The 13281-nt window shown below is 41.8% G+C and overlaps 1 protein-coding gene across 4 annotated transcripts in view; it reads right to left on the minus strand.

The window, feature by feature from the left end:
* adarb1b (adenosine deaminase RNA specific B1b) overlaps positions 1-13281 on the minus strand; it is a 110197-nt gene that overhangs the window by 14812 nt on the left and 82104 nt on the right. For all 4 annotated transcript variants that reach the window (XM_034575194.1, XM_034575193.1, XM_034575192.1 and 1 more), the window contains 2 exons: positions 5451-5525; positions 1481-2406 (listed from right to left, as the gene is read on the minus strand). In XM_034575194.1, coding sequence (XP_034431085.1) covers positions 1481-2406; positions 5451-5478 — 954 coding nt within the window. In that variant the 5' untranslated portion in view covers positions 5479-5525. The remainder of the gene's footprint in view (positions 1-1480; positions 2407-5450; positions 5526-13281) is intronic.

Below are 13281 nucleotides of genomic sequence, written 5' to 3' on the forward strand. Positions count from 1 at the left end.
CGGGCTGTAGAAATTAAACACAACGTGAGAGAATATTAATGATGTAGTTAGTGGGGGTGCTATCATTAAATTGGGGGGGCTTGTCAAATAAATCTGTTGACAAGTGGATAGAGTGAGTAAAGAAAGATAAAACGGATTTGAGAAGGGGACAGTGGTGTCGTGCTGATTAGGTTTGCTGACTCTGTTATCTCCTCTCACACACTGACATGGCTCCGACAGTCACCACTAAAGTGGCATCTGAAGCGACCATCGGGCTTTAGTCCCTGCAAACGTGATGTGACTGAGGTTTTATTGATAACCTATGAGAAGATGACAGATGGAGCAGTTTGGACTGACTGTATATAAAGACGGACGACATGGCAGCTCCCCAAACGCGAAGACAGAGTGTCTAAATTGCCCCCCTGGTGGCTGCCTGAAGTATAGGTCATTAATCCTGTCTCCTCCATGTTAGTAGATAGAACATGGAGCAAATTAAAAAGTCATAATGCACTTAAAATAAATTCTCCATCCCCCCAGCTGCTACTGCACAGACTCCAGACTCCAAATGTCATCGGCACAAGATGGCAGCGTTCGTATCTGGGATATCTTGGCTTCATTTTTGGACAGTGGGAGGAAGTGGGGATGCGTCGTCCATCTCAGGGTTCACAGTAATAATTTTGTGTTTAGCTCTGGAGAGATCTTCCATCAGAGCTTAGCATGATGATATAAAAAAAAGGCTTTGGAAGTATTATCCATTAAAGAGAAGGGTTTAATGGGTCTGACTGTTTGAGCCGTAACTACTTCATCCATAACAGAATATAGATATGGACTAGGCACTAGAATTCCGATTATCATCATTACAAATATTATATCTGTACTGTGTAAAAATGTTATCTTAAAGAGATTAAATCTTTCACTCCAATCAGTCTTTGTGGTTTCATCATCTGTCACTCTTGACTCTTTCAAATTTTAATTAGTGTTTCAAGGTCATGTAATGCAAGAATTAGTTATCATGTCTATGCATTGGTTTTACTATTACTCCCTGAGAAAGAAAGACTGTGACACCTACTGATGGACATTGAGGTGCTCAGGAAAGATCTTTTAAAATTTAGCTTCAACCAAAGCATGTTTAAATTTTCATATTTTTCAACGAGTACCAACAGAATCTTATGTGAGTGAGTCAGCTTGACTCAGGATTCATTCACATGAAAACAAGCCTTTTGACAAAAGGTTTCCTTGACTCATTCAATTCAGGGAACAGTGTGGTCAAAAATATTCATATTTTAAGGTCTGCTACACCTTTACTTGTTCAGTCAATATGGAAACTCAGTGACTTTACTGAAGAAAATACTGACGCAAATCGTTTTGAATGCACTGACTGAGGTAAGCATAACACATGATTAAATAATCCTGCAGTCCAAATTACTGATCATCTTTGAAAAATTAAATAGTTGCGATTTTATTGTGGTTCAGAAGTTCTCTATGAAAAGTGATATCTTACCTGCGGTAGGTGAAGCTGCAATCCCTCGCTTGGTATGGGTTGCCGGGATGGTGTCTGGTCTAGCTGCATGTTGAAGAGAGCTGAAAGGGCGGCTTGCGCTGCCCGGGCTTTAGCCAGCTTCTTGTTGCGCCCTGAGCCTTCAAACGTCTGTGCATCCACTGTTACTGACATCACAAAATTCTTGGCGTGACTCTCCCCGCTCTCTGAGACAAAGTCATATTTGAGGCCTGGCCTGAGCTCATTGAGTATCATGACTGGGTTTTTGCCACTGGAGGGCGAGCTGAATGCTGATGGAGGGGGCAATGGGGGCTGGACAAGGTTGCTGCCAGGCGGTGTGGGCAGTGGATACTCCCCTAGTGAGTTTATGGAGCTGGTACCATTGGAGCCTAGATAGAAGGAGTCTTCCGGTGCAGCGGGGGTCTCAAAGCCGTTGAAGAGCATGTCTGGGAAGTCAGCTTGGTCAGATGTAAAGTCTGTGTTCACGGTCAGGGTTCGACCCATGGCCAGGTGGGCCTCAGAAGCATTGGGGAACTGGACGAAGGAACGCAGCGCCTTCTCAGCTGCATTCAGTTTAGCCTTCTTCTTTGTGGGGCCCATGCCCTCAAACATCTGTCCATTGACCTCCACAGTCATTACAAAAACTGGTGCATGGACTGGTCCTGTCTGAGACAGCAGTTTGTACTGGAGACCCGGTTTGATTTCGTTCAGCTGCATCAGCGCATTCTTGGGCAGGACCGGCCCTGGTGTTTTCTTGCGCTTCTTTGCCCGGAACTTGGAGTGTGTGTGCCCATTGTTTCCCTCCTCTAGGGGGCGCTTTCGACTGCTCAGCCCGCTTCCATTTGGCAGCTGTTCAGCCACTCCCAGCCCATCTTTGCAGGACACGTTGTCCAGGTTTCGGTTTTCCTTAACATCGGTGCTGCTTGAACCTGCGGTGCCCAGAAAGAGTAACTTACAACGCCTTCGTTGCAGGATCTTGTAAATGCAAAATTTATAGATTCCTTTATCACTCTTTGGAACTGAACCAATGATTTGTGTTCCTTTATCACAGCAAGAGAAATTGGCTTTTTAATTTAATTGAACATCTTAACCTAAAGTCTACTGATATTACTGGAAATAGTAAAACATCATCAATCAATATATTGTTTTTATAGAGATGGTGTCCAACATGTTTGTAATTTTGAAATTAAACTTTTTATATAGTTTTATTAAAAAATTGCAATAATGTAGGCCCTGTTATTCTCATGGTCACGCTAAAGTGGGAGAATTATGCGGTACTGGTACAGGCTTCACGGTGTTATGGGTCTCAAACATAAATGCACAGAACACACCTTCACACACACACACACACACACACACACACACACACACACACACACACACACACACACACACACACACACACACACACACACACACACCCACACACACACACACACACACACACACACACACACACACACTTTCATCATCTATCCACAAATTTATAATCTCTCGAGTGCCTATAAAGAAATTGGGTACATTCGAAGTGTTCAGTTTTCAACTGCGGTTTCTGAAATATACTGTACAGAGGGGAACACATATCACTGAATCCAGTTAGCAAAGTGGATGGAATATTGGCAAAAATTTTCATTTATAACATCCTTCAGCAAAGGCTTGATAGGTTACTCCTTGCGGTACTCAGGAGAAAGAGAGGCCGCAGTGTGCATGAGTGGGATTGTAGGTTGGGTTGAGGGAGTGCAGGGGAGGAGTGCAGGGGAAGGAGCTGAGGACCAGGCAAACGGGAGAACACATCAAAGAGGCAGGAGGAGGAGACTCCACCTACTGCAGGATCCTACAGGCTTGACCGGTGACACGGTGGGAGGTTAAATTGCTGTTTGGCCAGTTTTTGAAAAGAACAACTGACATACTCAAAAGTGAGGAAAATGTGAAATCGTGAACTGTTTCTAATGAGGTGCCGTTCATAAGACCCTGTGCCTCTGAGATCCCCCCCCATGGAGCTTGTCAGAGAGCACAGTGTTTTAAGTTGCAATCTGTCCCGACAAGCTGTTACCATCTGCTGACTACAACTGACATGTCTCAAGGCAGAACAAAAACAAACTTGTCCCTACAATCAAGAGCACAAGATGCATCGTTCAATTTATGAATTCTGAAAACATGCAATACTTTTGGTGTGTACATGCACATGGGAGTTTCTGCAAATTAAAATAATGACAAGGGAAAGGGGGGGGGGTGGGGGGGGGGTGCAGTGTAACTGTGCACAACAGTAGCTGTAAGAAGAACTAAAGCCAGAATGGTGATAGGTGAAATTTGTAGATTGGACAAGGACGTGATCTCAGCCGACAACCTTCAATCACCACTTATACAGTGTTAACTGGGTGATTTGAGCTGTGGTGGGATATGGTTTTGTTGAAAAGTTAAATAAGGACCTGAAATACAGCTCAAAGTATGAATGATAAAATGCAAAGAACAATTAGCTACAGTATATTTTGAGATTTTCATTATATGTCATGGATAAAATTCTTTGTGTCCAATTAGCCAATCAAAAACAAAGAGAGGTACATTCATAAAACTCTACCATGCTGCACAAACAGTGAATATAATTGCACAAAGAAATAAAAGTCTGACTTCTTTTGTACGTTCAATAATGTATCATCATAATATTTATTTAATATTATGATGACTGTCTGCTAAGTGACTGATATGCAGCTTCTCCAGAGCCTAAGAATAGATCTGAGGACAAAAGCCTGAGAGCAACAGCCAAGACACCATGCACTGAATCATGGGGCACACATGCGGTTGTGGTCATTATCATGACAGCATTTGTGTAATCAGCATCCATTAGTAACGCAAAGAAAGAAAATGATGTTTAAATCTGCCAGAGCTACAAATCTATGTGGGGGCTGCAAGAACCAACTGATACAGACAAAATAAAGATCTTTAATGGCAACTTTATTTTAAGCGTAACTTGTCTGTTGGGCTTTTGAGTTGGGAGGATTCATGTGATTAAAGAATTTCACGAGCTGCTAAGGTTGTCACAGCAAAGTCAAAAGTTCTTTAATATTTTCCTCCGGTCTTCCCTCGGTATTAAAGGAATAAGCTCGTGTGAGTTCGGACTGCGTCTCATCTTCAAGTGTATCTTTTGATTGCCAGTCGAAATGCTAGTAAGAGGGCCGCCTGCAAAAGCACTACAAAGACTTTCTTCTGGCAACTCTACTTATTTGACATAACACATAACAACACGCCTCTCCTCAGAGCATAAACACCGAGCGTGACACTACAATGAGAAGTATTCATTTTAATTGCAGGTTGTGGCGCTGCTGGGGTGACAGCTACCTTTGAATGAGTGTTCAAGATTGTTAAGGTGAAGTGAAAACACATTCACTCTCGTCTCTCCGCGCCTTCTGAGGCTTGCGCATCCAGTTCAAACCCAAAATGTCTAATTAAAGTTCAATATGCTGGAGTTGAGAGGATTTTCCGAGGTGAGAAATGGAGATAGAGGGAATCTAATGTGACCTGAAGCGTCTCAGATATGATGATTCATTCTTGCCTAAAAAGTTTTGGTTACATCAGCGGTGTGTTTTTTGTGTGTATGGACTACTTTGTGTCTTGGTTCGGGTCAAATCAGGACAAATGACAGCTAAGATTATGCTCATTGAGGGGGCAACTAATATGGTTACGATAAGCAACACAACGAACATAAGCATGTTTTTAATACGTACAAGTGAGATTAGTATTCAGCTTGATTAGTTTTACATTATGTTACAATATTCAATTAATTGTGGGCTGGCTGCTCGACTAATGCTTGAGCGGTGTGAGTGTTTACACTGATTACACTTTAGCAAAGGACAGGGCACACAAGGTAACGCATGCAGGAAGACAACAGGAGGGAAATAAAAGAACAAGCAGACATGTAAAAGTAGAGACGAGGACGAAAGACAGAAAAAAGGAGAGAAAGCCCGATTTGACTCACTCATATTCTCCTCCTCATCCACATCCATGGCGACAGGTTTGTTCTGACCCGAGAGCAGCCTCGCCCCCGCTGCACCTGGAGATCAGAGGACAGAGGGGTGGACTGCGTCAGTAATACACACGCACATGAACTCATTCGGCGACCTTGAAAGGCAACAGTGATGATAAATTTCCTGCTCGATGCCCCAGCACGCACGCAAAAAAGAAACATGCACGCACTCCTCTGTGTAAGTAGCATGTGATGCAGGCATATAAATATTCAGCGAGTGAGAAATATCAAGGTGAGAGAGGAGGCCAGGGCTGACAGGCCTTAATAGCAGGAGCAGTCTATTGTGACTTTAATATCCCTCCGATTAGACCTCATTTCCCATCGCCTGCTGAGAGATATACAGCCAGTGACATGGCCAAGTCCCTCCACCGCCGCACACACCTACCAACTCGACTCATCCCAAGGTGGAGTGAGCGATTAAGGCCCCATTAAGTAATAATTCTCACACTAACATTGAATGAAATGATTTCCAGCAATCTGAAATGTTTGCTAATGCTGCAAATTACACTGACAGTTAACAATCAACCCTCAGGTTATGTGAAAATTTGTTCAGGTCAGTTGGACAGTCAGTTGGCTGTTTTGACTTTTTCTGTCTTGAAACATTGGTGAAATAGAAGTTAAATATGTAACTTTGTCCGTCTGCCCTTTGGTGTTGAGCTGGTAACCAAACATCAGCTTATCAGGGCTTATCAGGTTTATGGTGATGAGGAGAGGGAACCAAAACAGCTGTAAACCAGCAGCAATGAGCTGAAGGATGCTGAGATGCTCCGTAGAGCTGAAGGGAATTGCACATTTTCGGGATAATTCTCTGGGGCTTTGCCAATCTGTGAGCACATTAAAGCAGTCAATTGATTAGTTGTTAATATGAAATAATGATCAGCAAAGCTTTAATTACTTTTTTCTGAAAACCCACTAAAGAGTGTTTCACCTATTCAATATTGTGCTCCTCTAACAGTCAGACTGACAATAAACTGTTTTGTTTTTTTTGTAACCCTTTTAACAAACCAAATCTAAAATGTCATTGATCATTTGTTAAAATCATAAAATTCACTTCTGATAATCATGGGAGTCCACTGGACATAAGTTTCATGATCTCATGAAATCTCCTCTAAGAAAATGGGCGTCCTTGGGAAAGTTACAGCAATGGTTTCACAATAAACCGCTAATTACAGAATCAATAGTTGTATGCAAGTTTAAACTGCATGACTTCCCCCATAAGTCTTCTCACCAACCACAGCGTGATAGAAAATACAGCTCGGAGCAGGGCAGATGAGAGCACACTGACGAAACACACTAACCCAGGAAGTTGGACGAGAGAAAGAGAGAGTGAAAGCAGCAAAGAGGGAAAAGACAGAGAAGCAAATGACACAAAGAGACAGAGAGAAAGCAGGAGAACGATAGCATTATGATATAGAACAGATTGTGCTGATTCTTCTCTCTCTCCCTCCACCCGCCTTCCATCAGTGCCCCCATTCCTCAGCCAGACACTTTCTTAAGCTAAACTAAATGGGCTAATTAATCTGGGCTAATGGTGGGTGACAGCAAATATGCTAGCACAATTATCACCCTATTAAAGATTCATATTCCAACCCATAATTGAAGATGAAAAGGTGGGGTGAAGGGAGGCTGGGTGGGAGTAGGTCCAACAAAGTGGAAGATGAGAGTCATTTTTCTCCGGTAGCAGGAGCCAGGTGCCCCCAGCTCGCACACACTCCTCCAGCAGCTACAGCAACCACATCCACATCCACACACAAGACCAGTTACAAGTTGTTGCCTCTGCAGTGCTTGATGCAGCAGGACTTTTGTACCATGCATTTAATGGAAGCTTATACTTTTGGGTTGAGTAAGAGTCATGATCTGTATTAAATAAAACATCATGATGCATGGTTACTAAGACAGAGCAGTGCGCTGAGTGTGTATGTGTGTTACATATTTGTGTATCTCTTCCTTTTTTAAAGCTAAATCCAGAGGAAAACATATCAAGTTGTCTGATACTTAATAAATAAATCACATTTTGCCCATAAAGAAAAACTAAGCATAAGCTTAGAAGACAGCAACGTTTTCTTTAATATGGTCCAGAGACTTGTTTTACCGTAGGTATTATTTTACCACTTGCAAATATAGTCATTAAAACATTCACAGCTCCTTTGTTAAAATTACACATTAATGATTTAAAAAACAAACAACATTTATTCAAATACTTCCTGGGACAACAGTTTGTATTCTACTTCTGTAGTTCTAGAGGAATGGGTATCACTGATACTGCTACAGCAGAAATTTGATTTAGAGATGGTCAACGATCGGGAATAAGAGAATGTAAATAGACTTTTAGTCTGTGATCCGCATACAATTGTCAAAGAAATGGATGTAAGGTTCAGAATATCAAAAAGAGATATTTTCCTTTAGAGAACAGACAATTTTGGACATTAAACTAATTTGGACAATTGCATACATGATGATTTTAGACATTGGTAGAGACAAGCCAGGCTTTGGAGCACACACAACTGAAGCAGAGGATTCAAAGTGAGTCCAAAGAATAAACAGTGAGGGCTGCCGACTATCTCCCTTTCACATGCATAAATGATACTGCGTCATCAAGTTGTGAGACGGCTTGGTTCCAGGTAATTTTGAGTGGACGCCAGGCAGGGAAAAGAGAAAGATGAGAAATGAGATGAAAAACCTCAAATTCAATCTGGCATGGTTAGAGGGACTGAGGGGAAATAAGGTGGTTTTGATTTGTCTCTCATCCCTCGCTTGCGCTGTGACAGAGCGATAGAGCATCGCCACCGTGGAGGGAGCACCAGCAGCGGCAGACTGACGAGAGGAGGTGGAATGTGGGGGGGGGGTGGAGCGAGCGATGGAAAGGTAAAGGTGAGGGAAGAATAGAGGCCGAGAGAGATAGAAAACGCAATCCTATTCCAAGTAAAAGAGAATCATTATCTCCTCTAAAACAGAAGGCGATGGAAGGGTCTGCCCTTGGCAGGCTGTGGGGATCAAACCGTCTAAAACAAAGTGCCTATATCGAGGCTACTGTAGGAACTCTGATTTTCTATCAAAATTATTTCAGACCAATTCCAAGCCTTGAAAGCAGAGGCATAAATAATTGAATAAATAATATTGCTTGCATGAAGGGTTAACCTTTAATAATAAAGAATAAAAATCTGATTTCGCTCGCACCGTATTAGAAGCAACGTCTTCAAGTGGAGCGTCACAAGCTCTAAGCAAAGATGTGAAAGGTAACCTGTAACAATGCATTAACACATGGAGGCAGCTTGAACTGCGTATTTTCTAAGTGCTCCTGTTCCATTCAGCCAAATGCTCAATGCAAACAACATGAAGATCTTTAAATCATATTTTCACTACATGTCTGGTGATGTGTGCTGTGAGCTGGTGTCAAATGGCAACACGTGGAAGAAGAAGCTCTGCTAACACCATGTTCTCAGTGGTGGCTGTTGTATCTCGCTGAAGATTCCCCTCACAATCACTCCTTAATCTTCATGTTCTGTCTAAATGTGATTATTTAGGATGCTGCATTTCTTAAGGTACAACCTGCTTTATTGTAGTCTGTGTAGCACCTCATCTACCTGACCTTTCACTGCAAATGGTAAGGGACGGCTCTCAAAAATACTTGGGACATGGATCAGCCTTTACTAGGATGGTAGCTTTTCACAGAGCATCCCTTAACTCTGAATGACTCTGTGTGCCTCTCTTCACCATCCTATATTCTTTACGCTGTCAGCCTTTTTATTAGGCAGCCAGTCCGCCTACATTTGTGAAGCCAGTTCCATCTCTGAGATGCTGATGCAACACCTCCTGCTACTGTCAGTGGTAGCTTTGAGTTTTTATATATTCAAATAGCTTTAAACTGCCTCTACATGTTTTCAGATTTTGTGTTTTTTATGATATTGTAAATATCGTAATGACTGCTGAAGTGTTGGTGCTGGGTTACTCTCCCCTTTACACACTATGTCCTTGACACTATGCTTAGTGGGGCTCACTCGTCCTGACTGGATTGTTCCTCTTTTGTTTCTGTTTTGACATCTATACATCTGTTGTACCGGAGCTTATAGTTTCCCCACACACCTTATTAGTCCCATTATTTTCCTCAAGCCTACTCTACGCTCTCTGTTGCCGTCCTTGCGTGTGGTGGCGCAACATGGATTGACCCTGGAGGTAAGAGTATGGTAACAGGTCCGTCTCTACAGACATCTCGAAGTATAGCTATTCCCAGATGGCTCCTGGAGGGAGATTACAGATACCGTTGGTGAAGATGAGACATTCTGCTGGACATGGGAAAACCTCCACGACTGGATGGGCAAGACAAACAAGTGCACCAAAGCCCCAAGCCGTGCTCCAGGAGGAATGTCAAAACTGTTCTGATTGTGTTTTTTCTTCTTTGCTTTTTTGCGGCGATGCTCTTCGATTCTTCTCAGCGGCAATGCCGGATTCTATTTCTCATGATAATTGAAGAAGTGTGAAGAGCATCATTGAGTCCTGCACCTGATTCCTAGAGGGTATTATATTATCTGCAGTGTGGCTGTAAACTGCATCACTGTCTTACCTAACACGGCTGATTTTCCTACTTCCTGCTCAAAAAAGATCAATGACCACTTTAGTGCAAACATGTAGAAAAGACATTTTATTGTGGTCACACACAGGCAACAGCTCCAAGAGCGATAGAAGGTGAAACTGTTGTAATTAGTATCAATGGCAACATGGCAGCTCACCCACAGATGGAATGATGGCTTCTAATTGGTCCCTCCAAAAGATGATAGCCTCTGACTGGTCCGACGCCAAACTCGAGTGTACAGTGTCATCTCGTGAAAAAGGTTTGCTCTTTCGTGCTATTATACGGACACATGGAAAAAGCACTTTGCCTTTGAAAGCATTTATCTCCTTTGCTTTTACTTTAGTCTTTAACCTTTCACTCACTCTACGCCGGGTCCTCGGTGGTTGAAAACAAACTGGGTTTTAAGAAAAGGCCACAAAGACAGCGCACGTCTGGCGCTGAATTGAAGCCTTTGACAGCATCAAAAGACAGATTTTCAGAAATGTTCGACTGTTTATAAAAAGTCACAGCTTTTAAAAGCAGGCGGAGCCATTTCAGTCAACTCAGCGACGGAGAATAAACTTGTATTTCGCCTTCTCTCTTTGAATAGATGAAATGACTTGCCTACTAACTGAAGCAATCCATTCGATGCTTCGTGCGTCCCATAATTTTTCAGTCTGCAGTGTTGGCAGAAAGCATCTTTGGCATCGCCTCATGCGTGGGCCCAGTGAGCCAGCGCATGAGGAAATCCACCCAGACCACATTAACAGCATATTAAAAGACACACACAAACAAACTTTGAGCAGCCTGACGTAGACAAGCTCCAGAACAACCCCCGCTTAGCTTAGCTGCTGTCACCAGTCACACAGAGAAGGAAAAAAAAATGCAGCGCTGCACAAATACAGCCAATGTACCGCACACACTTATCTCTGTGATCGAAATGCTTCGACAAATACATTCCTTCATCCAAACAGGCACGTTACAACCTGGAGTAATTCATGATCCTCTCTTTGTTTTTAGTGGTTCACGATTCTTTGATGCCTGTGTGCTGGAGTATGTATTTTAATAGAACTACCCCCCCACACCCTTTTTTTTTTTGTTAAAACATGGCTGAATACTGTATCGCCTGAATGCACAGTAATTGAAGTGTCCAAGCCTAAATAGTTTGCTCTGAAAAAGCGAAGATAAATGTGTTGCTTTCGCAGGTTTTTATCACAGTCATAATGATATCTGTTACAGAACTGGTTTACAGAAGACAAAACCTAAACGCGCTCATTTTTCTGATGGGATTTGTTTCACAGTCGTCCCTGAGCAGAACACTGTGTTGACATCTTTTAAAATTCAGTACATATATCATGTGGTTGTGAACTTTATAGAGGTTGAAGAAAACACTGCTAGATTGCTAAATTATGCTCACAGCTTTTAGAGTTGTGACCAAACTTTTGACAAACGACCCGAGCAACTTACTGTTCAGATATTCTTTCTAAAAAAATACCAACATTTCTTAATAAGAGAAATGTAAAATGAGGTCTTGTGAATGAATAATCATTGAAGATTTCAAGGAGAATCCCCTGAGGAGAGAAAAGCTTTCTTTTCTCTTTCATGGTCAGGATGTTAGTTAAAATACAAATTGAAACGGGACTTTTCAAAACCTCGGACAGCTAAATCTGACGAGTCACTGACCTTTACAACCCATTCTTTGAATAGCTGCTATTATGACAGGAAATATCTTTTTAATTCATATTCAACCGTCAATTTCCAGTACATAATGCAGTCTTTTCACTTTGCTGGAATGGAATGTGCCGAGTTTCCAATTCATAAACGGTGGAGTGTCCTTGAACTGAGCCAGCAATTCATTCAGTGACATCTGTGACCTATTTTGTGCTTTTGCCTTAATCATGTACAGTGTGTTTGTCTTAATATTGGAGTTTATAATTATTAACAAACTCTTAACTGTAACTACAGCTGTGTAGAGTTACGTTATGTTAGAAACCATTTTATATACAATTGATGAATGATAGAGGATTTAATTACGTGCTACTATTGCATTTCACATTAATGCATAATGTGAGCATGCATGAATTTATGTGTAGAGTGGTAATTCATGACTTCCATTATTATTAATAACTGTTGAAATTCATTGTAAATGGAAGCCCTATTACGTGAAATTGCTACAGTGACTAAACCTAATAGACCTCGTAGAGTCTAATGTTAAAACTATTAGAATCAAGGCTGCTGTCCAGGATTAAGTAAGCCACTGTATTAAAAGTGTTAAAAGTGGAAACACAACAGCAGAAGGTGCCAAGTTTCAGTCATCAGCGCATCCACAGCATCAACTCATCCTCGGTCATTTGCAGCAGACGACTTGCATGGCCGACGGTGTGTTTAACTGACCGCCTCGGTCTGACAGGCTCTCTGGGGTGGTACCGTTTGCAGTACAATGCCAGGACTCGCTGGGTAATGGACCAATGCAGAGGCTCTGCTGGGGGATAAGAAGGAGAAATGGGCACTGCCTCGGCACACCCACTGTCACTTCAGCCCCCACGGCACAGCTGATTCAGAAGTGCTCAGATTCACCACTGTTGTCTGTGATTTACCTTGCGCAAAATGTCCTATAGAGCATATACAAAGGTGTGTACCATAAGTAAGTTTATAAATATTTATGGAGCACCTTTAACAACAAATGATACAAAGTGCAAATGCATCAGTCTTGAGAAAAACAAGAGGGAATAGGTCTAAAGTGAAAAGTAAGGACTTTGGAATATATGTTTCTATGGACACAACAATTCTCAGAGGTTTCATTATATGTGGAAGACTTTATATATAATTCTAAAGCATTTTGAATCATCTGCAAACAAACTATGTCTCCTTGACTAAGAGTGCGAAGAATTACAATAATAAAGGTGAGACAAGAAGAATGTCAAGAATTTGTTTCTCAGAACATTAAAAAAAGACTAAATACAAATGTTCTCAGCGATATTTTTTATTTGCAAAAAGCAGTATTCCACAAACCTTTTAACATTCATAGGAAAATCACAACTAGGCTCAAAAGTTATGCCTCATTTCCGAGGGTTCAAACCCTAACCCTGTGTGGATTTGTATTTGTGGCAGGGTCTGCAGGGTGTTATCCTGCAGCTTGAGGAAATTCTGACACATCCAGCATCTAATGACTCCCAGCGAGACATATTACTGAGATTGTCACATTCCACTGACGAAAAAGGTGAGTGTAAAAAT

The sequence above is a fragment of the Hippoglossus hippoglossus genome, chromosome 21 (genome assembly GCF_009819705.1).
Source record: "Hippoglossus hippoglossus isolate fHipHip1 chromosome 21, fHipHip1.pri, whole genome shotgun sequence".
Taxonomy (NCBI): Eukaryota; Metazoa; Chordata; class Actinopteri; order Pleuronectiformes; family Pleuronectidae; genus Hippoglossus; species Hippoglossus hippoglossus.